At 38.1% G+C, this 27,090-nt stretch overlaps 2 protein-coding genes across 4 annotated transcripts in view; one reads left to right on the forward strand and one right to left on the reverse strand.

Moving 5' to 3' along the window:
- Positions 1–630: 630 nt before the first annotated feature.
- Positions 631–1,820, reverse strand: LOC108016532 (uncharacterized). The gene is made up of 2 exons (XM_017083205.4): positions 1,619–1,820; positions 631–1,554 (listed from the first exon to the last, which is right to left on the reverse strand). The coding sequence occupies exons 1-2, from the start codon at positions 1,658–1,660 to the stop codon at positions 670–672; spliced, it is 927 nt and encodes a 308-aa protein (XP_016938694.3). The 5' UTR covers positions 1,661–1,820; the 3' UTR covers positions 631–669.
- A 741-nt stretch (positions 1,821–2,561) lies between these two features.
- The window catches only part of prage (RNA exonuclease prage), a 38,416-nt gene continuing 13,887 nt past the window's right edge, over positions 2,562–27,090 (forward strand). The window contains exon 1 of one of the 3 annotated variants that reach the window (XM_017083909.4): positions 2,562–2,716. Coding sequence is in view for 2 of the 3 variants with exons in the window: in XM_017083906.4 (XP_016939395.2) it covers positions 7,341–7,686 (346 nt within the window). In the remaining variant the exon portion in view is untranslated. Of the gene's footprint in view, positions 2,717–6,580; positions 7,687–13,928; positions 14,763–27,090 lie in introns of those variants that run through there. The other 2 variants (XM_017083906.4, XM_017083907.4) reach the window with 2 other exon arrangements.

Here is a 27,090-nt window from a genome sequence, read left to right on the forward strand (position 1 = left end):
GAAACAACCGTTAGTTCAAAGCAAAGCGCAAACTAGAGATGGCCAACTATTTGCTCGTGTCACGAGTTTGGCCCGACCCGCGTTGCCAACCATCGGCAGCCCAAGAATATGTTACACTTTTGTAGGCAACCCCAAAAGTATGCTGCAATAAAGGAAAATTCAAACGTCACTTGATGAAAATTGACAATGACATTTCCTTTTTATTATTATTACCTTGTAAATTTCAATATAAAAATGCGATTTAACAATATAACTACTTCTCTTTTCATTAAGCGCTGCTCACAGACATTGCGTCATGATCTGGAGTTCGTGCTATATGCCCATATTATGCGATATTGGGTCAATCCAAAAAGAAGCGCCGCTACGTGGTCATGTGCCAAACAAGACGATGACGATGATCCAAGCACTAGATAAACCCAAAACCGCTTGCATAAGTCGCTTGCTGTGAGTCAGGGATCGGATCTAAATGCCCGATTCCGGTTTCAACTAGACACCAATGAATTTTCCAATTTACATTATACTATATCGCCTTCATATACATACAAACCCTAACCTAAATAAAAGAATTATGAGCTTTATGAACCCTAAGAGTTATGAACAATCCGCCATAAATAACTAGAGGACCTATTTGTTTTGATGGCTCTCAGCCTCTTCTTAGCATTTATTTATTTATTTCTCTTTGCGTGTCTTTAGGGAGTTCTCGGCTACCGACTTCTTCGGCAGCAGGTGGGCAGTGCCCTCCGAGCGCCAAGAACGTGGAGCATCCTTGGGCTTCGATGAGCCGCTGGCCTCCTCATTGGAGGAGGGACACCAGCCGGGCTGAAGACGACGTGGCGCCTTCTTCGGATTGTCCTCGAGACGCACCTCCTCCTGGCGGGCCACAAACTGGGCCAACAGGGGATCCTGCTGCGCCGGCTTTTTCATCTGCTTATTGGACTGATGGATCAGATGCTTGCTGACCGGGAGGAAACGATTGTTCATGGAGTTCTCAGTGCCGTCGCCGGCATTCTTGCGGGTCATCGAGTAGCGAAGTCGTGGAGCCTGGGCCGCTTGATTATGGTAAACTTGGGCAGGGGTTACCGATTTGCTACGCGACTTATGCACCTTCGCCGGCGGAGGCGGAGGCGGCGGCATGGTCGTCTCCACCTGCGAGTGGTCACCGTGCGAAATGACCTTCTTGAGCTCCGCAAAGGTCTGGAAGTCCTCCACCCAACGTGGTTGCGGCAAATGGGGATAGTACTTCAAGTTGCTGGCGAAGTACGGCTCGCTCTTCTTGGGAGCCGCAGTGCGGCCGGGAATCATGGAAGCGTTGTCGCGTTCACGTTTCTGCTCCTTCACGGCTTGATCGTAGTGGCTGAAACGCGAGTTGCTCGGCCCCTCAAAGTGGCCACCATTGCCCGTGGCCCTTTGACCATTCCTCGGGGCCATGGACTTCGCCGAAGCCGGGGCCATGGGCTTCCCCTGACCCGGGGGCCCCGGAAAACGGCGAGGACCACGATATCCCGGGACAGGAAGAGGAGCGCTCTTCAGCACCGACGAATAGCTCTTGTTCATCTTTAAGTGGAAAATTTTTTAGCAAAAAAAAAAACTCAGACCCGCTATAATACTGAAGACTCACCCAAACGCTCGAGTTTATCTTGAAATCTTTAACAGTATTCATCGTAACTTATCACAGTCTTAATGGTTTTATTTTAAAAATAAAAATTTGCTGATATTTAGGCACTTCACGTTCTTACCGGTTGGAGCTCACAATGAAAATGATTTGTTCTTTCCTACTGAGCAATAAGGAAAATTTTTCACTTTGACGTTCCTGTCAATTCTACTGGATAGGACTGCCCCCCTGCTTGGTCATTATATCGATATGGTGGTAGCCCTACTTGATAGGCGAAGATATTGATCTCAGTTCAATATTATCTGTAGGATGAATTAGTATATATTTTGTACACATTTTGCTTTCATTGCTCTCTGAATAAGTCGGCGAGAACGGCCATCCAAGAGGCCAACTCTACAGGGTTTAGTACTATCGATATGGTGGTAACCCTATTTAATAAGCGAGGACATTGACCTATCTCTTCGCTACTCAGTTAAATTTTTATATGGCGAGAATTTTCAGTTATGGTGGGGGTCTAATTTTCTGGGTCCGTATTATCGATATGGTGGTAGCCCCATTTGATATTTCCACACCTATGGTAGCAGTCCTAGATTCAAAACATGTCAGCGCTACCATGCCGCTATGAATATTATTGAACACTATCTAAACTTTAAACTAATTTCCAACGGAGGTTCGAAATGAAAAAGTATGTTGTACAGACTTAGCAAATATCAAAATTTGATCAAAGCTTAATTAAATTATATTATATTATGTTACTGTTCATTATTAATTTATGTAAATTTTTTTGGAAGGTATTTTGCATATTCAATAAGTAACCTACCTCTGTAAAACGCAGCTGTTTATTTTGCTTCCGTTGATCTGATCCCCCCGGCTTTGTGTTTCCTTACTGTTTATTGTTTGGGGTTACCGATTTCAACTTTTCAATGTTTTTCCTCTCCTCGAACTGAGGCTCACGTCGCCATTTAGTTGATAACCGAACGCCTTTCGGAGCGGATCGCGAAAAGTTAAATTTTGAAATTCTCAGTTCTGAATCCGAATCTGGGTTGAGCGCCGCGGGATTTCCGATTGCCGATCCCAGACAGCAGAACTCCACCCCAAATGTTGGTGAGTGTGCGGAGGATTTATGGCCCTGATGGTGCAAAAAATAAAGTGATACAAAAACATTTACCTTACTTATATGTACGCCTGTATTTCCCGAACTCTTTGTTGCCATCTTAAAAAACTCAAACATGACACAGTGACACCGTTTCGGGCTCCGATAATTTGTTTGCATCTCTCTGACTCCATTTGGTCTTTATTATTATTTTTGTATTTACTTACACATTTTTGCGCGCGTTCTAATTCCGACTCAAGTGTGACTCAAGTGTCTGGCATGAGAAATAAGTTCAAACGCTAATCCAAATACTAAGTGGCTTCATTTATTTTAAATTCACATAAAGGTGCATGTGTAAAATGTGTTATTTTATATTTTTCACATCGCTCATCCGCCCCGTCGACCTGTCTAGTATTTGCAACTCAAAACAAACCGAAAAGCTGAGAGACTTGCTCTTATCAGGCGCCAAACAGCCAAGTTTGCAATCACAAAAAAAGCGAATCCCAAAGCTTCCTAGCCAAGTTGTACGCCCGCTGACCAGTGGTTCAATAGTATTGGCTAAAAAGAATCTAGAATAGCTTATAGTACTTTTGCATGAAAACAAGGTCCTTTTTATATGGAGTGATCCAAAATACACAAAGTTTTGTTCTCAGATTGTTCACAAACCATTTTCTTAAATAACTAAAGGTATATTGAATTGTACCTCCGCAATTTTCCCAAAAACACTACTGCTTGCTGGTTTTCAAGCTGACCTGCACAGTGGGCCAGGCGTAAATAACAAGCCAATAAAACCAAATATGAGGGCAGGTAAAACCCTGGAGAATTCTCCAGACACGCGTCAGCTTGTCGTGGAAAACCGCCTGCTTGGATTGTCCCTAAATCAGGTCGACGACGGGTCGCTCCTAACTACCTGATAACTACTGTCCAACCCCTTATCGGTCACAATGTGTTTTTAATCTTTTTCGACTGTCCTGCCAGAAACTGACCCCTTATAAATGCGTGAATATCCGGGCGACGAAGATTAGTTGACTTTTTGAACTGAAGGAAAGATGTCCTTAAGCATTGTGAAGTGAACAATTGTTTAAACAAAATTGGATGTTAAGAGGACTGCTCTGACCTGGACTTTAAACAATTTTATTTTGTATTTTGACAACTACAACATTGGGTTTTATAAACAAGAGTATATTACGTGAATGTTAAAAACCAAGTTTTGGACTTAACACCATTGTTATCAATAGTAATTTTTCTGCAATAATATTGGGTAAGTTGCGATCCCAAAACTACACTTCCAGATTCCATAACTTGGATAATTTGATCCCGATTTCGAAGTGGTATGCCTTTATGGGTTGGTGGTTGAATTCCCTAACGATCTACATTTAAATATTACCTTTAAAGGAAGGTCAAAATTTTAACCCATTTTCATGTTCCTTTTTTTCGTATTTCCAATGGGTTTCAGTATGGGACCCAAAAACTGTACTTCCAGATACCATAACTTGGGTATTTTAATCCCGATTTCGAAGTGGGATACCTCTATGAGTTTGTGGTTGAATTTTCTAATGATCCACATTTAAATATTACCTTTAAAGGAAGGTCAAAATTTTAACCTCTTTTCATGTTCCTTTTTTTCGTATTTCCAATGGGTTTCAGTATGGGACCCCAAAACTTCACTTCTAGACTCCATAACTTTAGTTTTTGGATCCCGATTTTAAAGTGGGATACCTTTATGGATTGGTGGTGGAATTCTCTAACGATCTACATTAAAATATTCCTTTTAAGAGAGGGTCCAAATTTTAACCTATTTTCATGTTCCTTTTTTCCGTTTTTCCAATGGGTTTCAGTATGGGACCCCAAAGCTGCACTTCCAGATTCCATAACTTGGGTAATTTAATTCCGATTTTGAAGTGGGATACCTCTATGAGTTTGTGGTTGAATTTTCTAATGACCTACATTTAAATATTACCTTTAAAGGTGGGTCCAAATTTTTACCTGTTTTCATGTTACTTTTTCCCTATTTCCAATGGGTTTCCGTATGGGACCGCAAAACTGCACTTCCAGATTCCATAACTTGAGTTATTGGATCCCGATTTCGAAGTGGGATGCCTTTATGGATTGGTGGTTGAATTTCCTAACGATCTACATTAAAATATTCCTTTTAAGAGAGGGTTCAAATTTTAGCCTGCTTTCATGTTACTTTTTTCCGTATTTCCAATGGGTTTCAGTATGGGACCCCAAAACTGCACTTCCAGATTCCATAACTTGAGTTATTGGATCCCGATTTCGAAGTGGGATGCCTTTATGGATTGGTGGTTGAATTTCCTAACAATCTACATTAAAATATTCCTTTTAAGAGAGGGTTCAAATTTTAGCCGGTTTTCATGTTACTTTTTTCCGTATTTCCAATGGGTTTCAGTATGGGACCCCAAAACTGCACTTTCGTATTCCATAACTTGAGTTATTGGATCCCGATTTCGAAGTGGGATGCCTTTATGGATTGGTGGTTGAATTTCCTAACGATCTACATTAAAATATTCCTTTTAAGAGAGGGTTCAAATTTTAGCCTGCTTTCATGTTACTTTTTTCCGTATTTCCAATGGGTTTCAGTATGGGACCCCAAAACTGCACTTCCAGATTCCATAACTTGAGTTATTGGATCCCGATTTCGAAGTGGGATGCCTTTATGGATTGGTGGTTGAATTTCCTAACAATCTACATTAAAATATTCCTTTTAAGAGAGGGTTCAAATTTTAGCCGGTTTTCATGTTACTTTTTTCCGTATTTCCAATGGGTTTCAGTATGGGACCCCAAAACTGCACTTCCAGATTCCATAACTTGGGTAATTTGATCCCGATTTGTGGTTAAATTCTCCTATATTCTACATTAAACTTTATCTTATAAACGAAAGTCGAAATTGCAATCCATTTTCATGTTCGATTTCTCCGTAAACCCCATATCTTTCAAAATGGGAACCCAGGACTGCACTTCTATATGCGAAATTACTTACATTGTTTGTTTTTATTTTTCAACTGGGGGTTGTTTACGTGTATTTAAAACCACTGTGCAGCAACCAGCTGTTTGATGATGTTGCGGACCGCCGAGTGAAAGCTTTACCGCTCAATGTCGCGCTGATAGTCGCCGAAAGAGACAGCAATGAATGGGGAAGGGGATGAGGATGGGGACAGCAGCAGCAACACTGGGCTCCATGGCCAAATGATGACACTCGAATTGGGTTAGGCGCAATATGCGAACCTTATTCCAGATACAAGGCATGCGTCAGCTGGGGCTTTTCTTTGTTCTGCAAATGCGACGTCGACTGAGGCAGAGGCAGAGGCAGCGAAGGCACTGATATGATAATACCTGGTATCTTCGGAGCACCAGGGCGTATCTGTCTACTCGGGAACCCATATGTTATCTAGGTATATCCATAGTTCATCAGTGGGCAAGAAAGTATTATTAGTAGTATTATGAATTGAAATTTACAAATATATTAAAACCATATATATTTGTTGATATTTTTAATGTTTGTAACGAATTATCCTCTGTTTTTTTTGGGTATTTCGTGCTTCCAAAGACTCTTTTAACCAACAGGTATACGATAGTCGGGCCAGTCGGTAATCACCCAGGCCCACTTTCATGCTCACCGTTCTCTCCTGCGCATTTGAACTCTTTGGGCGCTGATATATATTCTTGGAATTATGCACAAAGACCATATAGACTATATGGCACTTGCATAAAGCGACGTCTGCGGGTTCATTCCGCTCGAAAATCGAGAGAGAGCCCGCTGCCTTCTTGGCGGCTGCGACGTTGGCAGAGCCGAAAGCAGCGGCAGCAACAATTGCTGGCAGTCCATTTTTGAGCTTCAATCATACATACGCGGGCACTTTGTTGTTGTTGGTCCGACCAGTTGGGCGGTGCGCTAATTTCACTGTTATATTCTTGTTAATAATAATAGTGACTAAATATTGTATTCCCTCACGTATTATTTGATTTCTCTTGTGAAAGTAAATTCAGTGTGCAAATGACTGGGGATTCTGCAAGTTCCCAATTTGGCAACGCATTTTCTGGTGCAATTTTCTTGGCCCTGGGATTTACTTTCGAGTGCTGCGTAGATCGCTTGTTTTTTCTCATCATAAGTGAAGTGACGTCAAACGGGAAATATACAAACGACTCTTTGAGTTTTCCGCGTGGCTTCGGTGCTTTGTTTTGTTTTTTTTTGTGAGTGTAACAGCCACTGAACAGAGGATTTTTGTGGGTTAAAATAACTTCAAATCATGCGAGTTTGGCTGATGCAACCAGAAGAAATAGTGATGCAAATAGAACCAGAAGTTGCGGCAACATCAGATATTGCAGCTACAGAAGCAACATCAAGTTAGTTTGCAGCAATCGAAGCAAAAAGTGCAACAATTTCGAGGGCAATACAAGAAAACAGGAGCATTTAGGAGTCATCTATCACTGCTCCTAAAAACATTAGATATTGCATCTACAGGAGCAACATTTGCGGAGATTTGAAGTGCAGCATCAGCAAAAAAGGCTCGAAAGTGAGACACCGCCAGCAATACTGCAGAGCAGCAATAGCAACACCTGAACAAACAGCTGCAACAGGCAGCGACAAAGGTGCAACACTGAGGCAGCAGCAACATGCTGCTGGCGGAAATCGCAGCCAAGCAAAACATGTTGGCGCCCTCTGGTGCGGCAATCAAGCGAAAGACCGAACAAGAGCAACAACAGCAACGTAAACAGCACAGGAGCAACATCAACAGCAGCAACATAGACAACACAAGCAACAACAATCGACAGTTTCACAGGCAGCAGGGCAAAATGTATTACAATTCCAATACGCGACCTTTTTGGATGAAATTCAGATCGGCAGCCAGTACGAATCAAACGACCATATTCACCACTAACAACGATATGTGCAATGCAGCAGCAGCAGCAGCAGCAGCAACAACAGCAACTGCAGCAGCAACAGCAACAGCAGCAACATGTGAGTTTGTGATTCTTTCCTTCTTTGCTTTGCGCTGTTTTGCCTGTTTATTTAGCGTTCGTTGCTTTTTGTTATGATGCGGTTAATCGCACGCCACACGTTTCGGGTGTACGTTAAAAAACAGCTGTGCACACTTGCAGCAATCAGCTGATTGCCAGCCATACGCACAGTGGGACAAAACGGCCTATTTTCAATGGTACAAATTGTGCCAATGTGCTTAGTATTTAAATGTATTCCAAATATATTTTAATATTTTTCTGTATTTCAATATTCTAATTTCAATTGTGTTAAAAACTCTATCTATCTATCGTTCCCAAGACAGTCAGAATAATAAATTAATATTAATTATATTCTCAGCCTGTTTACTAATGTTATTCCAAAAAAAATTCCAGCCCGAAAATTATACAAAAACGTTTTGTGCAAAAACAATTAAAATTTAAAGATACGTACTGCCTGCTCATGAATTGATGACATATAGAGGGATGACTTGTGCGCCTTTGTTTACAAACTTATTTGAATAGAATGTGTTCTTATCGAGGGCATGCAAATTAGTTGGGGTTTATCGCTAAGAGTTGGGGTATGTCAGTTCTGGGGGGCTTAGAAATGTACAAAACAAATATTTTTTGCAATTTCCAATGTTGAAATTATGAAATGCATGGTATTATCATATGGTTCCTGAAGTAACTTAGTGGCTGTTTACTATTTATTTGGTCCTCGCCAAAGGGGTTCCACTGTAGCCAACGATCAGGGTTGCAGGGGCAGAATGCAAAGTGCGAAAGTTGACCGGTCAAGGATGCTTCCACTCGAATCAATCTCCCGGTTTGTCGGAGGAAAATAAATAAAACATCATCATCATCATCATCATCATCTTTGTTGTTGTTTTTGGCGTCGGCAACGTCATGATGATGATCACATGCAGTAAATGCGCCGGCAACAACAATGAAATCAACAACAATCACAAAGGAGCGAGGGAGAGGCAACGCACTCGCGAGGTCAAAGTACGGCAATGAACTTCGCCGCCGAAAGAAAAGTTTGTTTTCGAGGTTGAATTTAATGCCCGAAATGAAATGCTGGCTAAGGGGCAGGAGAAATTGCGAGGTTTGTTCTGCTACTGCTACCTTTTTTTTTTTTTTTTTTTTTGATTTTTTGGCAATGGCATTGGCATTTGCCAAAAAAACATCAGCCGTTTCTACTTAGCGCCCCATATTGAAAGCTCGCGAAATTAAATAAACAATAGGTTCAATGCACCTAAGACGCAGTAGAATTCAATTTGCGAAAGCCCATTTGATATCTGCGAAAGCTTTTCACTCGGTCTGGCCTTCAGAACTCGGAAATGTAAATCGCGAATCGCATTTAATGCACAAACACTCGTGCGAATAATCAAACATTTGCATGTGTCCATATGGAGAGTGCATAAATGCTCTGCCATTTAATTAAGTGATCGAGGAGCTGGGTAATTAACTCAGGCATAAGTAAATGTAGTTCCCCCTTGACCAAAAGTTTTTCAAATAACACGTATCCGCCATGTAGGACCATTTAAAAGCAACGTTCTTTTAAAGGACATAACAGGACATGACAGGATTCAAGATATTTCATTACATATTCAAACACTTCAATATATTTTTTTGTATCTTAAAGATCCTTACTCTTAAACTCCAACCCCTTGTAATCCCATAGTACGTATACGCCTAGTATGCCATTGCAGGGGTACCAGTACTTATCATATATAAATAAACCAAAACCACCTTTAAAAAGGGAGTGACTTTTGCTTAGCAGGCATAAATATCCGTTTATCCAACCGCCTGAGGATTAACAATCGAAAAGGCAATTAAATATAAATTCAATAAAGACAACTTCCGGACGAAAACTGTCTGAGATTTTCGATTTCCGCATCAATAAGCCGCTCCAGGTTGCACTTATCTCAATGTTGTTTGTGGCTTTTATTTATTTTTGTTTATGTTTTTTGGGATCTCTTTTCTGGGTTTTTGGGATCCGGCAGACAGGTGGCGGGGGATCCAATACCCCGCCTCCCCTTTTTCCAGCCAAATTGCACAAACGTGTTTACAAACGAAATCTACACAAAAGTCCGGGGTATATTTATATGAATATATATATATATATAGTGGGTATGGGGATTACTTCCTGTGGCAGATGAACAAAGACGTCGGGAGTAAAAGAGATGGAGAGCGGATGAAGGAAGGAGAAAGAGAGAGACGGGCAGACAGGAAGTGCTCGAGCGAAACGAAAACAATTCCCCGTTGTTCTTAATAATTATTTTTATGGCCCGAGACCATGAGCCGCGATCGCCAGCCATATTGCAAATTGATGATAATTCGCACTTTATTAATTATTGAGGGACATTTCACTTGCAACTCAGGGAAGCTCAGATGGCGCCATATCAATTGGTTTATTTCGAATTGCCTTACATTACAAATTTTATACTGAAAAGCATGGTAGAAATCCAAAATTTAAAATAAAATTCCCTTTTCTCAGAAAGAGCTATCAACTAATGACACATCTTGGTGGCATTTGTCCAGTGACTCACTGCCTACCCCAACAATTTCTGCTGCAGCCGGCGACAAGGTCGCAGGGGCGGTGAGCTGTGGGTGGTGGGTGTTGGGTGGTTGGGGGGTGTGTTCCGTGTGAAGAAAGCTGCAGTTCAATGACCCATAAACACCTGATTCTACAGAGACACGCGCGCGACAATGGATTGTTGTTTTTTTATTTATCTGCAGCAAGCGAAAGGTTCAAGCACCTGCACCAGCTCCCCGCCCCCTTTCACCCACCCCTCCCGACGACCTTGAATATTTATTTGCAGCAGAAGCTGCTCTCACTTTCGCTATATACCATATACACTCTCTCTCTTTTTCGGTGACCGATTAAAGCGCACACGCTTTGCTATAAGTACACAATAATATAAACATATATATATAAACAATAGCTAAAGCAACAATATCGGTTCGTTACACCGATAAGAGCTTTATTCTCATTCTTTCGCTTTTTTGAAAGTTCAAAGTTTCCTTTGGCGGCGAGGGAAGTGAAAACCGTAAATGAACTTTCGCCTGATATCGCATGATTTAGTTAAATAATTGTATCGCAATTGATTTGAAACTATAACCCTTTAGTCTATGTTTAAATACTTTTTTTTAGGAACTGAGCTGCTGTTTTTTTTAATAATAGTATATTCAAATTTGTTTTGTTTAAAATATTTTTAAACTCATTTTATTTTACTTGTTTTTCATTAATATATCATATTACAAAACTTTCTTCAGAACAAATAAACGTATATGGTCACATGAGTATTTTTAACATCACATTAAAAGTCGCATCCAAGGAGGCGCTTTAAAACTTTGACTTATGACTAAGTTATTTTTACATTTCTGAAACTTCTGCTTATTCTCAATGCATCTTTTTTTCTTTACAGGTAAGTAAACCCTTCTTATAACGACAAACCATGAATGCACAACAAGATGTTACTATATCTCCAAGTAAGTGCCGACATCCCTAAAATATGGCCAACACAAGGTTAGCGACTTGAAAAACATGTCATAACATAACTCAAGAAGAGGTGTGGAAAAAGGCAAAAACCGCTTCGAGATTCATTTCGAAATTGCGCATTTGTCATGAGTCAGGAATTTAGAAACGTATACCATGTATTTATTTATATTCATAACAATATTCATATAGAACTTGTTGCGTTTCGAAAACAATTAGCCCCAAATGCAATTTCATATAAATTTGGGACTGGCGCATAAATTAAATTGGTTTTTACAGTTCGAAAAACATATGTGGTGTTTATTTAAGAAAAATTGTTTTATTATTATTTATTATTCACAAAAAAGATGATTTGTTTTTTAGGTTTGTTTGTTTCAAAAACTTTGCTGAATAACCTTTTTTTTTTTTTACTTGCACAAAATGACTCATGAAAATAAGTTTACGTTTTAAGTTTATATCCTCGGGGCGTCAGGTTAAAACTGCAGTATTTTTTACGGTGCATCCGAAAGGTCGACAGCACATAAAAACGCCGGTGGGTGGGTGTGTGGGGGCCGCAGAAAACCAACAAAATTATAACAACATCATCGGGGAGGTGTCTCTAGTGAGAGCGGGGATTCAGGTTCAATGGCCAAAACACAAACCCAACACCCAAAACACACAAAACAGAAAGCAGAAAGCCAAAACTCACCCGGCCAGATGGGTTGGCAAATGGAACCGAGGTAGACAACAGCCCCAAGTTCAATGTTGTATGCTATATGGCGTCTCTATAGTATATGGATCCGTGTATATATACCATATAGTAGGGGTTGTGCAAAGGCTAAGACGTCACCCAGAGTCATTAACATTGGCCGGAGTTCGGACAACAAATAATTCGTTGAACCCTAAAAAACCCAGATAGAAAGTTGGGGGAGGCAAGGGCCAGACAGTGTGTTTCCCAAGACAATTGGCTCCCTTTCTTCTCCGTTTTTCCTGATATGATGAAACACCCCTCTGAAATCTCTCGACGGGATTACACATAATAATTGCCCAAGGACACGTGTTGTGTCTTGCGAACAAAGAGTACGATGTACATATTTAGATAGGCATTATCTCTCAAAAGGCCAGGCAATTACTGAAATGCATTTTTAATCCATAAATGAAAAAAAAAGTTTCTTCATTTAAAGTGAAACTTTAGGCAATCCTTTTGAAGTTTCCTCTGCTTTTAGCTGCATATTCTGAATATATAGATATTTGGAAAAATTCTTGTGTTTCTCATAATTTATTCTTATGTTCCCTTGTCCTTTCCTTTTGATGTACGATACCAAATTAATTCCCATTAGATTTAATGAGTTCCAATCTTGTGGAACCCCTGTCAAGCGCCACGTACACTAATCCATCAATAATTCAAGCGATTCCCAGCGATGACAATGTCAAACTTTTCCAGCTGACGTGGCCCAAAAGTGAAGAGTTATTAGTTTAAGAGGTGGGTGGAAAACTGGGGTCCTGGCGTCGAGGCCTATTCGATAGGATCAGCCAATATTTCGTGGGGGGGGCTGGGGCATTTTTCTAATAACGTCAATAACAATTCGCTGACGTAGTTTATCGATAGTTCGTATGTGGTTAGGGGTAAAGGTTTTTGGGGGCCGTCAAAGGGGTAACTTAGTGGGTGGTGGTGGGGACACAGTTGCGTGGGTTAGGTGCAGACAATAGTACAAGTACGTGCAGTAAGTGCTCTGAAATAGCGCAGTTTATACGTACGTGTTTTTTCAGGGTATTCGACCTACAACCCCCCGTCCACAGCCCCTTGGCATTTTTTTAGCACCATCGAAAGTAATTCTACACACTTTTTGATCGCCAAAGTGGGGCTTAGTCTCGAATTGCACTTGTTTCATCAGCTTTTTTCGAAAGGAACTGCATGTTCCAAAGGAATTCCTGACATGACAAAATTCATATTAAATAATACAACAAATTGGAAACTCACTATTAAAATAAACGAAAAATATGGGATTTAGCACATACAATTTATTATGATGCAGGAGATTTAGCATCGGTTGCAGCCGGATAGAAATGCCTCACGTGCTTTGCCAAAGCACAGTGGCCAAAACTCTTATATAGAATTCTCAATTTTATTTAAACCCTAATTTGGGGTTTTTAAATTGCCAAGATAAGTAAAGCGAATAAATGCCTCTTAGATGGTATTGACAATATTTTATTACCGAGTGAACTGAAGAAAAGTACCCAACTTGTGTGAGAAATATATCTCCTAAGACATCTATGTATATATGCTTAAGCGCTTTTTAACCCCACTGTGCGATCGCGACCGCGTGCTTATTTTTGGGAGAGCGGAAAAGAGAGATTACTCCACTTTCTACACTGAGCGAAATTATGAAACTTTTTGATAGAGTCAAAAGGCACAAGAAGAGCAAATAAAAACCAACAGTGCGTATAAGTAAAATTTTAAGCCACTATATACAAAATAATATTTTTTTTAGATCAACTACTTAAAGCATTTGCCTGGAATTTTGATTAAACATTTTGATATCTTTTTAATGTGATTTCATACTTGAAATGGGGGAAATCAATTTTAATTTAAATCAAAATATTTTTTGTTTTAAATTATTTATTAAAATGATTTAAAACTGTTTTTCCGCCGCCCCATTTCTCCCAGTGCACGAGCTTGGCTCTCTTCTCTCTGCTCTGCTCTGCTCTGCTCTCTGTTCGCTGCGACTTCGACGTCGTTCGCTTGCGTTTCGTTTCATTCATTTTCATTCGACGATTCGCCGTCGCCGCACACGCAGCGAATTTACTGCGCGCTCCGCCGACGAAAAAGAAAGCTGAAAAATAAATCAAACAAAGTATATTTTTCCCACGACGCGCGTTTTCCGCGAGTGTTTTTTTGGCAATTCGCTGATTTGACTTTTTTGGATTTTCCCCCCAACCGTCCACACTGAGCTTTTCCGAGTTCCTAGAGTTCCGAGGCGTTCTTGCGTTTCTGGCCACCGATGCAAATCAATTACGCCAGATTTGCAGTGCAAAACAATGGCGTTATTTGTGCAACAACAACAATTACTAACACAAAGGCAGCAACAACAGCAAGAGCGACAGCAACAACAAGAGCGAAGAAAAACAACAACAACAAAGGCAAAGGAGCAGACAGCGCAGGACATTCAGTTAGTTCCACAAAAGGAGCCGCCGCAACGAGTTGTGCAAAGTTGTGTATACAACTAAAAATTAAAAACAAAAACTAAAACAAAAAAGTGTGTCTAAATGAAAAAATAGATAAACAGCTAAACTCGAAACGAAATATATAAATGAAAAATTCAGTTGCGCCTGCGCAGAAAAAGAAAGTTTGATATATACACATATACCCGAACTCCATTATTTTGTTTGCTTTTTTGTTCGAGTGCATTTCGAGAGTGTCAAAAATTAAAACAAATTTTAATTTTAACTAAAATCAAAAAATTTTAATTACAAAATGGAGCAAATAACGAACTACTTCGAGCACATGGATTACGTGTCCTTCGTGGTGGTGGCACTGCCGTGCGTCGTAATCGCCGCCTACGGATTCCTGCAGGTGGCCAGTGGCCTGGCCAAGTGCAAAAGTAAGTCCCCACCGACAGGTGTGAGTTTTCACCTGAGTCATTATATAAAAAGCGGTGAGCTGACTAAGCCACAAAACACGAAGAGCCGTCCAGATGTTACGCGAAAATAAGTCCTCCGAAAAAGCTTAGATTGCCGAAAATTATACTTGGGTCGCTCGAAAAATAATCTTGGCATTTTGAAACTAGTTTTCAAATTAAGCTGCTATTTGAAATTCCTCATTTAAAACCAAATTTGAAATTAAGGAGAATTCACACTGAAAACTAAATTATAAATGTATTTTGGCCTTACATTTTACACCAAATCCTTTAAAAATGTGATGATATTTAAAGTTAGCTTATCTCATAAGTAGCACACATTTTAACAAGCCATTTTAAAAATTTGGCTATTTGGTTTGTTTTCTTTATGCAAATTTGTTATGAAATTGGCAACTGGTTTTAAGATCTTTTTTTGTTATAAAAAGAGCTCATGGTCCATGTTTTAACACTTGAGTTATGTGATGAAGACTTTATGTTTCTGGAAAATAGCTAAAGTGTTTGGCAACATGGAAATTATGGGCCATATTTTTTAAATTTGGCTACCAAAACTTATTGGCACTTTTAAAAATGTATAAAGTGTTGCAATTTCACAAAGGGGTATTTTTTAATTTAGTACCAGGCGTATGCAGAAAGAGGATTATGCACTTAGTATTTTTTTCATTGGGCGACTGATTGATAGGCTAAAGGCATTGTTAACCCACAAGTAGTATCAAATCAATTACACTATCTTTACGGTTTATGACCCGTTGTCATTAATCAAATTGCCAGCGGGCTATAAATGGAATTTAAGCGATTTATCAAGATGTGACTGTGGAGGGGACTCTTTTTCCTGACAGTTTAAAATAGGCGATAAAATCAGGGAAACGTTCTGAGGCCCATTTATTGTGGCCAAGTGACCGCAAAGATTTTCCCACATGATGGATCAATTAACTTCAAGTTAAGTACAATTCGCGACACGTGAATTTGGATTTTTAGAACTCAACCTAATCCACTTTTGGCTGTGAAATGGAGCAGCTTTGGCATTTCCAAAAAAAATGTTTAACCATATTTACTTTAAAGTAGTATTTGGGAAAGGAACAGCTGCGGGTTTTTCTCACACTCCACAACTGACGTATGTGCAAATAACATTCGACCAGCCTTCCCAAAGCTTACGATTCTCGGAGTGTATTTATTAATAGCACCAACTATGGGATCGTATGGTATCGTATGGGAACCGAGCCGAGAAGCGGGAAGCGGAAAGCGGGAACCGGGAACCCACGGGAAACGTCGCTACTACTATAGTACTTCCTGACCTACCCCTCGAAATTCAACGAGTGCTCGGGGGCGATAAGAACTTCAATTGCAATTAATCAGAGAGTTTCTGGATAGAAATTACGACGTTACGGGCTTTGATGGGAACTCGAAAGATATCGATGGTGGTGCTGCTCGAGTAGGAAGCAATCGCAATCAAGTTTTTCGTGTCACTCATGATTTGATTTGGTTTCTTTGCGTGTATTTATATTTTGTGCAAAAAGAGTAAATAAAAACCCGATGTTTACATAATAATCTCCCGATACCAAAGCCCGCTGGCAACTTTCATTCGACAAACTAATTTGCATGAAGCTGGGTATAAAAAAGTCTTTAAGTTGCTTACTTTCTTTTTGGTTGAGAAAGGTCCGCCCTCGGCAATATAGGCATATATGTATGTATCTGCAAAGTATATAATATCGTGGTATATAGTTAACATTTTCCTCTTACTCTGCCTTATTTTCGCACTTTGTTATTGTCTTTTTTTGTATTTTATTTGACTTTTTTGCCAGCTATTTTCGAATTTTCGGGTTTTCTCATGTGTGTTTATTTCGCCTTGCTCTTGTTATGGCCGCCTGCCTCTTTCAGCAAATCGAGTTCATTTATTTTTACGTGTAGGCAGTAAATGAATTTCAATAAATTAGCAGAGATACGAACTGCAATTGGCCAAATTAATCAGTGGCGGGAAATAGGCTTAAAACTTTTGAATAAGTCGGCCAGATAATGCGGGCATTCTCTATTCGCCAAGTTGACAGGGGAAGCAATTACTTTCGGATTGCTTAAAGGTTGTACCTTTTATAATATAAGAAAAATCTTTAAAAATGACTATCAAACTTTATAAAATTATTGTTGATAGTTGATGAATATTCTACAAAAAATGTTGTCCAGCAAAACAAACAAATTTTGTTTATTGTGTTAATAGGCCTTATAAAAACACTCCAATCTTTAGTTTCAAGTACTTGTAATTCAATTTGTGCTGGGTCATTTAACTAGGAAGCATTTTTCGCGGGGAACCGAGTTCGAGTTCAAGTTCAATGTTTTTTTTTATCATTTTTAATGAAGAAGTTAAGCCCATGGTGGGTTGTGCTGTTTCAAAATGCCTGAAGGTAATTGATTTTATTTTCCACCTAATAGCTTGCCTGGATTTCTAGAACATCTGGAGCAAATTTCACGCGCAATTTCTTCTTATCAGCGGACCTCGTATTATTTGTTAATATGTGCGGCTTGTTGTTTAATTTGTTTTCCTTATATTTTCTTTTTTTTTTCCTGCCCTGTCCATGGCATTCCATTCCCATTTCCATTTGGCATGCATTATGCAGCACCATGCCTAATAACAATTTGCAGTTAATATGGGGGCTTTGGCAACTTTGTGTTTTATATTTTGCGGCGCTTGTGAATTTGTTGCAGATTTTTAGTCGAGAATCGAGACTCTCGGATTATAAAATCCCGCCGAGGCGTCATTTATTATTGTTTATATTATTTTTATTGCCAGATGTGGCGATTGAGAGCCAGTCGCAAGTTCAAATCAATCATTTGACGATTAAAGCGCCAGATAAGTCAAGTTCTAGTTGTTAAGTGTTCCTTAAAATTCCGCAATAAAAGTATAATCCTAATCAGCTATGAACAATTTAGAGCTTGTCTGGATATTTTGCATATAATTATCATTTAGTGAGAAATAAATATAAAGTTTTAGTTAGAGAGTAGAGCGGTTTCTTAGAAAATCACTATAATAAATTTAGTTTTTACCAAAATATACAATTAATCTTTAAAACTCGGAGTTCCTAAATATAGTGGAAAACCGATAACTCGTTTGAGATTTATAGATGTACATATACATATGTATAATATATATAATATAATGATATTCTAAGTATTCTAGTTGAAATTCTCCCTAGATTTATTGCAAGCTAATTTAGCTCATGTATTTTCCCCTACACGCGACAGCATTTAATCTGCTCGAATTTGTTATACAACAATTTATGTTTATTAATCTATTAAATGGTGTCAGCTGGTCTCTTGCTGTTATTTTTAACATACACTTTTATTACACAATTTGCTGGACAGAATTTCGGTTTCTGGCAGAGTATCATCATATGATTTTGATTATGCTGATGGTTCTCTCTGTGTGTGTTTTGCGCCACTATTTACTTAATTTATTGGAACTCTTGTGCTAATTTGCTTTTCGATTTGAGATCACGAATACAGCATGCCGTCTACGTGTGGAATGATTGAATGATTTTTGAGTTCAAGGGTCGTGACATAATACATGTCGGTCCATGTAGCCGCGGTAAATTTGCATATGGTCAAAAGTGAAAAGTCAAGAAATTCGGTTTTTGCCTTACTCTGAAGACCAGCGAAGACGTGACATAAGAAAGGTCGTCGCAGAGACCCAGACCCCGGCGATCGCTCTTCCATTTCCATTTCCAGTTTTTTCTTCTTTCTTTCTGATGATGGCCAAGTCCAAAGCCAAAGTTAAAGCCAAAGCGAAAGTTTTCGCCTCGCTGGTTTTTTTTTTGGGGGGTTCGAACTTCTTATTTAACAGCTTCGTTTTCACTTTGCCTTGTTGTGCTTAGCTGTTTATTTTTTTCTTGCCGGTTTCTTTTTCCTTGCTCTTTTTTTGGATACGTGCGACAATCCAAAATATGAGTCAAAATGTTTTTGGAACTGATTTTGAAATCGCTGAACCACCAAAATTATGAAATTCTCATTCATTATAATTATTTTGATTAATGACCGTACAAGCTGTCGTCGATTCTTTAGATATATATATTTGTTTTCAGGTGTTTTAATTAAGAGTGTAGGACTTATTTAACACGATTTTCGATATTAATAGATGTCATTGAATAAGTGATCACTGATCAGTTGGGGGATGTATTATATGCGTTTTAAAGGGGTTTTCCTTAGTAGGGAAAAAGTGTTATATTATTCTTACAAGTTTTGTGAAAACATCAATGATACCATCATGATTTACCACACTCTCCTCTTTGATTGGAAAAACTCTTGTTTATTTGGATGAGAAATAGCTCGATGTTTGTTTTGGTCGTTATGCAAGCCAGATTTCCTAATTAACTGTGACCGATTCGCCAAAGAAAACACCAGCTACGCGACTCGAGCCTCTGCCACTTGTTGTCGTTGTCGTTGTCAGGTGATGCAAGCCAAATGGGATTTAGACACAGACATTTGTCAAGGGGCCCGGCAGTGGGCACTATCAATACCCTACCCTACCATCCCCACCAAGTAATAAGCCAAATTGCCCGATGTATTCGGAGTTGTTAGCACTTTTAACAACCCAACAGAGGCAGCAAAATGGAAAGGCACATAGTCGTGAACACTTGAAAAATAAATCACATTTTTTTGGTCTAGATTATAAAAAATAACTCATTATTATTGCTATTATGCTATTATGCGATCCCTACTGTACAACATTGCCTCTTAAATAATCTCAAAAAGGAAACTAAAGTTTTGCAATAAAAGTGTCGAATATCTGGCACGTTTTTTCTCAGTGCAATAATTTATGGTGTGTGATTTTTCATAGTTTTCACAGTAGAAAACGAAACGACACGAGAAATGAAGTTAATTGACAGTTGCAACAGCACTTTTACTCTCACCTGCAACATGTTGCTAGTAACAGGTCCAAAAAGTGAAGAAAACCTTCTAATTATTGTGTTTTGTGGGGTATACAAATTAGAACCGACAATCATAACTAAACATTTTTAATAAAATTATATCTTACAAAAAGATTGCCCAATTGTTTATTGATCCTATCGATAAATATGTGGGTAAACACATATTAAATCACAAAATAATCAACATTGTCAGTTTTATTGCCCAAATTCCGTATATTTTATATTAAAAACATAAACAAAATGAAACAGTTTTGTGGTGAAGAACACCATGCTGATATCTGCCCCCCTGGGACTACGCTCCTGATTTACATATAAAAACATATTTTTATTTATGTATATGAATGAATTTATATGTTTTGCGGTGAGAGGCGAACAACGATTTCAGCATTTTATTAGGAAATCGTATTTTTAAGAAATCACATTAGGAAATGGGTCTTTATAGTTATACTTTTAAGGGGTGATTTATGCAGGAAATGTTTAAACTTTTAAAATATCTAGAATAGATATGACAGGGTGATAATAAGTGATTATTCTGCAACGTAAACATATTTGTATAAATAAAGTAAATCTAAATTCTGTAGGCTCTCTTTCCTTTTCTTTGACTATCCGATTGACTTATTAGATAGGATTTCCTAGTATTAAAACGAATTTATATGTGAATATACAATACACTCACATATGCAAGCCTGTTGGTGTATCTAGAACAATTTATAGATAAAATCTATTCAATTGTTGATCTTTATTTAGAACAAAGAGTGGGTTGTGTGATGCTGTGATTTCCTCTCTATAAACTTATTGTTAGACCCATCACCGCCCCATCTATATGCTCGGATCAAAATATCTCCCCCCGATTTCTGATCGCATTCCAAACAAATTTCACAGCAAATTTGTACACAAATTTCCCACTTTCGCGTTTTTTTTTGTTTTTGGTATGCCAACTCTCTTGCATTCTGTGTTCCTATCGATTTTATTTTGCTCGTCGTCAACTTGTTGATTTGCATTTGCACATTCAACGCCTCGTATGACAAGCGTGACAAAACCGAAGAAAAATTCGCAAAAAACCTGCGAAATATTCAAAGTAGTTGAATAATTTGGAGAAATATTACTTGTCAGGATTTTTAGTTTCATTTTGTATGAATCATTGGTCATAAAAACTCATCTCTTAGTCCGAGTTTCTGTAAGTCTGGTGATTAATTCTTGATACTCGGCTTGTATTAATTACTCATAATATATTTTTGTTCATTCTGCCTTGGAATTGATAAAGTCATGTTCCATAAAACGATAATATTCCCAAAAGTCATGGTATTTGGTCTTTGTCATGTAGGCTTACTATTACTATATAGGGATTAATATTCCTAGAAGTTCTTATTATTCTTGTAGTATTACTATGGCATGCTAATTGAGAAATTAAGTATTCTGTTACTAAAAATCCTCTTAAAATTATAAGAAATTTTCTGCTTTTTAAGTTGCTACCGTTACAGCAATTATTTCCCTGTGTTCTATCATGCAATTCACTTTTTTCCCCGCTTCCCACCATTTTACCACATTTTCCCGTCTTTCAGAGCATTTGATTTGTAAGCCGAAGGGCCTTTCACTGCCACAGAGTCTACAAAAATTGGTGGTTCGGCCTTATGTGTCTGTACTTACCTGACTTCTCTTTCGTATTTCGTTATGTATTCGACGGCACTATTTACTTATGTTTTTTACAAGTGCAATTGAGGTTACTTTCTATTTAAAATTAAATAAATAAGTACGTGCATGCAAATGGAGGCTTGGGGCCAGCCAGCCAGGCGATCATTTTGGTTTTCTTCGTTTCTCCACTTCGTCGTTTATTTCTTGGCCAAAATGTCTTTGGCCACTTTCGGGTCACTGAAAGAATTTTCGTTACATTTTTGTATAGGTTTTTTTTTTAAAGTAATAAAAGTCTACAAAAATACTGTTATTTTATTATTTATTTATAATTTTTTTGGGGAATTGCATTTTTCACTTTCACAGTAAATATGAGTGTTGTATATTTGTATCTTATTGAATTTTAAATCGGTTTCGCAGTAACAAGTAAGCAATCGTTTGTGTACCCAATTAATATTCACCCCTACTCTCACCATTTGGCCAATAAGCACCTGTTATCGCCCTTTTTCTAGAATCGAAATCTTGAGCACCTGTCAAAGGGAAAGATGATCAGATCAGGTAACCGAACCAGCTGCTCAGAAGTTCGCCATTTGATCCCAAAGAATCCTAATGAACCATACAGAAATACTTTCTTATCTTTATTTTAGTTAAAGGCATTAGCTACCAGTAAAAGCTCCAAGATTTAATCCTAAAGAATTTAGTAGAACCAGGAATGCATTCGAAATTGCAAAATAACAAAACAAATATAGAAAAGTAAATCCATTTTACGCATGAAATTAATGCATTGTTTTGCCCCCTTTTCAGTGGGACAACTCGAGTTTCCTTTGAGATTCTAATTTGTTTCAAAACACTGCTTACTTAACATTTTTTCAATGTTTTGGTCTATTTTCTACCAATTTTGTTGTGCAGGCAGCACAGCTGGCGACGTGCATCAAAATCAAAATTTGCCATCATTTCTCTAGCTGTCGTGCCCTTGTTCACTCAAGATTTTGTTAGTATTTCTGCTTTTTATTTATTTATTTTCCCACTTTTTTTTTGGGAGGAGGATGGTGTTTACTGTTTGTGTTTTCGGTTTATTTTGTCTCGTTCGGTTTGTTTATTTTTATAAAAATGTCCGCTGTGTGCGCCCATTTGTATTACTTTGATTACTTGGCTGGCTTTTGGGCGAAATAAATCATCGAGGTTTGCGGTCGCTCTGCACTTTGTGTGCGTGTTTAAAATAATGATATCCCCCGAAGAGCAATGACAGCGATAACAATAATATATATCATACGTCAGCCGATTCTGCATACGTATATAATAATAATAATAATTACCATAAATATTTTATTTTTGTTTTTCGTTTTTCTCGCCGCGCTTTCTTTGTATGAATGAAGGCGAGAATCTGTCGCGTTTTCGCCCCCAAAGAAAAATGCAAAACATACCAAAACAAAATGCGAAAACATTTTGTCAAAAGTAATTTCTCAACAAGCGATCAAAACAAAATGCTTTGCACTGAAAACAATCAGGATTTGATTTTTAATTCGAGGTTATTATATGATCAGTATAAGGAATACCTATAGGGCTCAAAAAGGATCATTGATAGCTGACCATTCCTAACTATCAATAGTTTATGCTTAACAACATATTCTAATTTCTATCTAATCTTAGGATCGTTATTATAAATATGGGAATATTTTCTCTCAGTGTATATATCACCAGAGAGAGCCAAGTTTGTGTGGGCCGTGAAACTGAGAATAAGAGGAAGAGAAAACCGTGGACGTCGAAAGCAATTGCAAATTGTGATAAACTAGAGAAATAGAAAAATATGGGTCATCCTCAATAGATAGAAATCTGTTGAGCCACTTGTTCTCTGGCACGTTACTATAGTGAAAAAAATAGCTTAAATATAGCGTTTTGAGGGGCGGGACCTAAGGAAATTAACGGGAAAATCTGCTGGAAATTCTAAGTATTCTTAAAAAAGCAATTACCAAATTAAGCCAAGCATAAAGCATACCAAAATAGCCACAGTCAAACAATACGAGTACAGATAAAAGAAAATTATAATAAATTAATAAAGAAAAGAAAAATGTTTAAAACTCTTACAGCAATGTTCTTAGAGTAATAGGTATTAAATAATAATTGTTAAAGGAAAACAAACTATATTCCCCTTAAAAACTCCTTGAAATCAAATGTCCAAAACCTGATTTAACAACGAAGTCAAATTTAAGTATCTTGAAAAAATTAAATTCTACGTGCTAAAATGCAAAAGCTAAAAATAATTTCACACCACAGATACATGGAAAATGCTTTGATTAAATTGCATTCATCACACTTAATTCAAGTGTGGATGGAAATCCGTATTCATGTTCTTTGCAGAGCCACAAATAAAATTTAAATAAAGACAGCGCTTAATGAAGATGATATGTTTTGACAAGTGTCAGGATTTTTTGGTTCACAATATTATTACGATACTTGGATTGTAGTTGCCTATGGGCTGTTGTTGTTGCTCTTGTTCATTTCGAGTTGTCAGAAAAGTGTCAGAATCGCAAAATTGTGACAGCTAGCACGCGGACTCTCATCTTAAATGAACTCATCCCTCCAATTTTAATTTCGAGACCCCAACATAACCAGAAAATAAATAAATATAAGTCTAAGGAAAATAAATCAAGAAAGAAGAAAATTTTGTTCAACGAAATTAGTTGATTAGTTTGGTTCCGTTTCGGTATTTGAGTTAACAGCAAATTCCATAATGTTTTCAATTAATAACAATTGCCTAATGATGTGGGAAAGATGTTGTATAGGGAATATATTTATAGGTACTGCTACTGGTCGATTTGTTTGGAATTACTTTTAATTTTTAAAAGGTTGCTTATTTCTTGATAAGCCTATCAATACCACTTCAGATTGTAATGTACCAGAAAAGTCATCACATATTTTTAAAACCATTTTTCCTCCGAAAGGGTAATTGAGTTTTTCATAAACAAGGTGAATCAAGGTTTAATACTGAAATCAAAACATTACGTGTTCAGTCAAGTATATAAAAAGCCTGTCAACAACATTTTTAAATGTATATATTTTTTATGTTATGAACTTAAAGACATCCTGTGCCATTTTGATTAGGTCTTAAATTGAATTAAGATACAATTCCCAAAAAAGCGGAAATGGCTTTTTGGACAAACTTTCTTCCGTTCCAGAGAACTTATAGGAAATTGCTTTATTCACCGATAAGCACAAATATAAATAAAGCAAAGTTGATACCAACATTGCGCATACGCCATGTGCTCAATGTCGTCATAGGAAGCGATTTGTTTATCGATTTTCGAGTGAAGCCCCACACCCCTTTTCCATTTATATTTTATTGAATGCCACACAGGACACATAAAACACTCACGGGGCCATAAAAAATGTATTAAATAATTCCCAGAAGCGTAATAGAAATTTATTAACAAATCATATTAAAGTTATATGTATAACTTTGTTTTAAAATGTTGATACATAGATTCAATACCATTATGTGGAGAAAGACAAACCCATCACATCACGCTCGATCGCCGCGATCGTCTTCCTTCTTCCATAAATATACAAAAAAAAAACACTTTTGATTAGACCAATCCCCGAAATAAAAACCCAGCCCAACGGCACGTCCCAGGTTGATATGTCTTCCTGTTTTTTTGGCACTGCCTTACATCAATCTAATTTACGTTTATGTGGCCACAATACGAAATGGCAAAAAGTTCTAGATGTTCGCGCATGGGGCACGTAATTGAATGCGAATCGCTTAATTTTCTATGGATTTCTATTCATTTTTATGGCCTGACCGCAATTATACAATACATTAAGGCGGCATTAACATTTCCGGTCCGTCGAAACGAAACATTGGTTATTACAAGACCCACACACACGTGTTTCTTTCCGAAAGCCGAAACTGAACTCAACTTAAAACTTAAACCGAAAACCGAAAACTGAAAACCGAAAACCCCAAACCCAAACCTAAAAGCCGGGGGGCTGCGGAGAAAAGTTCGTTAGCACCACCACCCCGCTCGTAACCCCGGTGGAGCCATTAAACCCATTAGGGAAACTCGTTTCGTGTATTTGTGCGCCGCACTTTTGGGGTCTTGGGAAAATTTCCACTCAATTTTTGTGTTGGATTTTATTTTTTTTGATTTTGGAAAACTTTCATGCGAAACTCGCCGAGTATTAAGACATTTTTTGTGTATTTGTAGTTGAAAATGTATCCGTATCTGCGCAGCACACACGCATGCGTCGAATGCGCGTCGTCATCATCGGTTTAAGTTTAGGTTTACAGCTGTTGCCATGCGCACAAATATATTGGCATTCGTCGCTTTGGTCCCCTTTTCTCAGGATACCCTATAATATAACATGTCGTCAGGACGTGTGACACTTTTCAAGAAATTACTTTTTAGGTATAGGAAAATCTGTTTCATTTAACAAAAGTATAAGACTATTATAATCTTGTACATGCGATGATAAAATCTAGTAATTCTTGCTAAAATAAACTGTTAAAATATGACATTTTATACCATATAGATAGATACTATAGAGTATACCAAGTTTGCTGTGATCTGGGCAAAGTTTCGCTTGAAGTTTCCCCCATTGTTCGGTTCGCTGTGATGGTCTTCCCTTAATGATCCGCTTCAGTTGGCTCCCCTATATACCATGTATATTCGCTCTTAATGTCTCGTTTCCTTGCCTTTTTCCTTTCGCTGGGATCTTTACTTTTTATATATATGTATACCAATATATATACCCATATCTGCACACTTATTTATGCTTATATGTGCACATATCTTCGTTGGAACTCATTCAACTTTGGCGCGCTACATTCTCTGTGTTGCTGGCTGCTAACTTGAATGAATATGAATGAATCGTATTTAGCTATTTGATGATTATCATATTGATAGTGATGATGCAGTTGATGAGTTCGGTGGCCACAAAAATAGAATGCATTTCCGTTTTGGCAAGACGGCAAGAAAATCGGCAAAAAAAAAAAGAAAAAGGGGTATTGAAGGAGGGGGTACAGTGGAGCCTGGGGTGATTGCACACACGTGCCCACAACGATTTTAAGAACTTGTCGCCTTTATAAGCCTTTTCCCAAACTGGTTCTTCGCAGTATTATCATTCCGATTCCGATTCGTATGCCGATTCATCGCAATTCAGTGCGGCGCTTCCATAAATCACACGCCCTAATTGACGATGAGCGAGGGGGCGTGACGACCAGCGAATTTTGCATTCGCCCAAATTAATATTACCAAGAAATAACAACAAATTACCCCATCATTTCAAAGAGTTCTCCCACTCTCTTCTTGAGAATGCACAGGGCAAAAATTGGATTGATTAGACGTTTTTCTTGTAGATAAATTTGATTATAATGGAAATTGATAAGAAAAACTCCATAGCTTCTGATATTGTTCACTGATCATATCTGTATATATCTGTATATATCATACGCAATATTAGTTGGAAAAATTAAAGTTTTCGCCATGCTTTTTTTCCGGTGTGGTGGGTGGTGTTGGCGGGGGCTTAAAAGGGGGCGGGACGGGCGGTTCGGGCGGTACGCACATGGAGCGGCGCTAGGCACGAACTGGTACCTGTTTCGCCCAGTCGTCATTTTGACTGTCTTTTGCTCGTCTTGTGCTTTTTGACAGACTTTTTTGTTTTATTCCTCTATAATTTATACTTATTTTGTTTTTTTTTTCCTTTTTATGCTTGTGATTTCTGTATTTGTTGTTTCTGGGACTTATTTCTTG

Source organism: Drosophila suzukii, chromosome X, assembly GCF_043229965.1.
Source record: "Drosophila suzukii chromosome X, CBGP_Dsuzu_IsoJpt1.0, whole genome shotgun sequence".
NCBI lineage: Eukaryota > Metazoa > Arthropoda > Insecta > Diptera > Drosophilidae > Drosophila > Drosophila suzukii.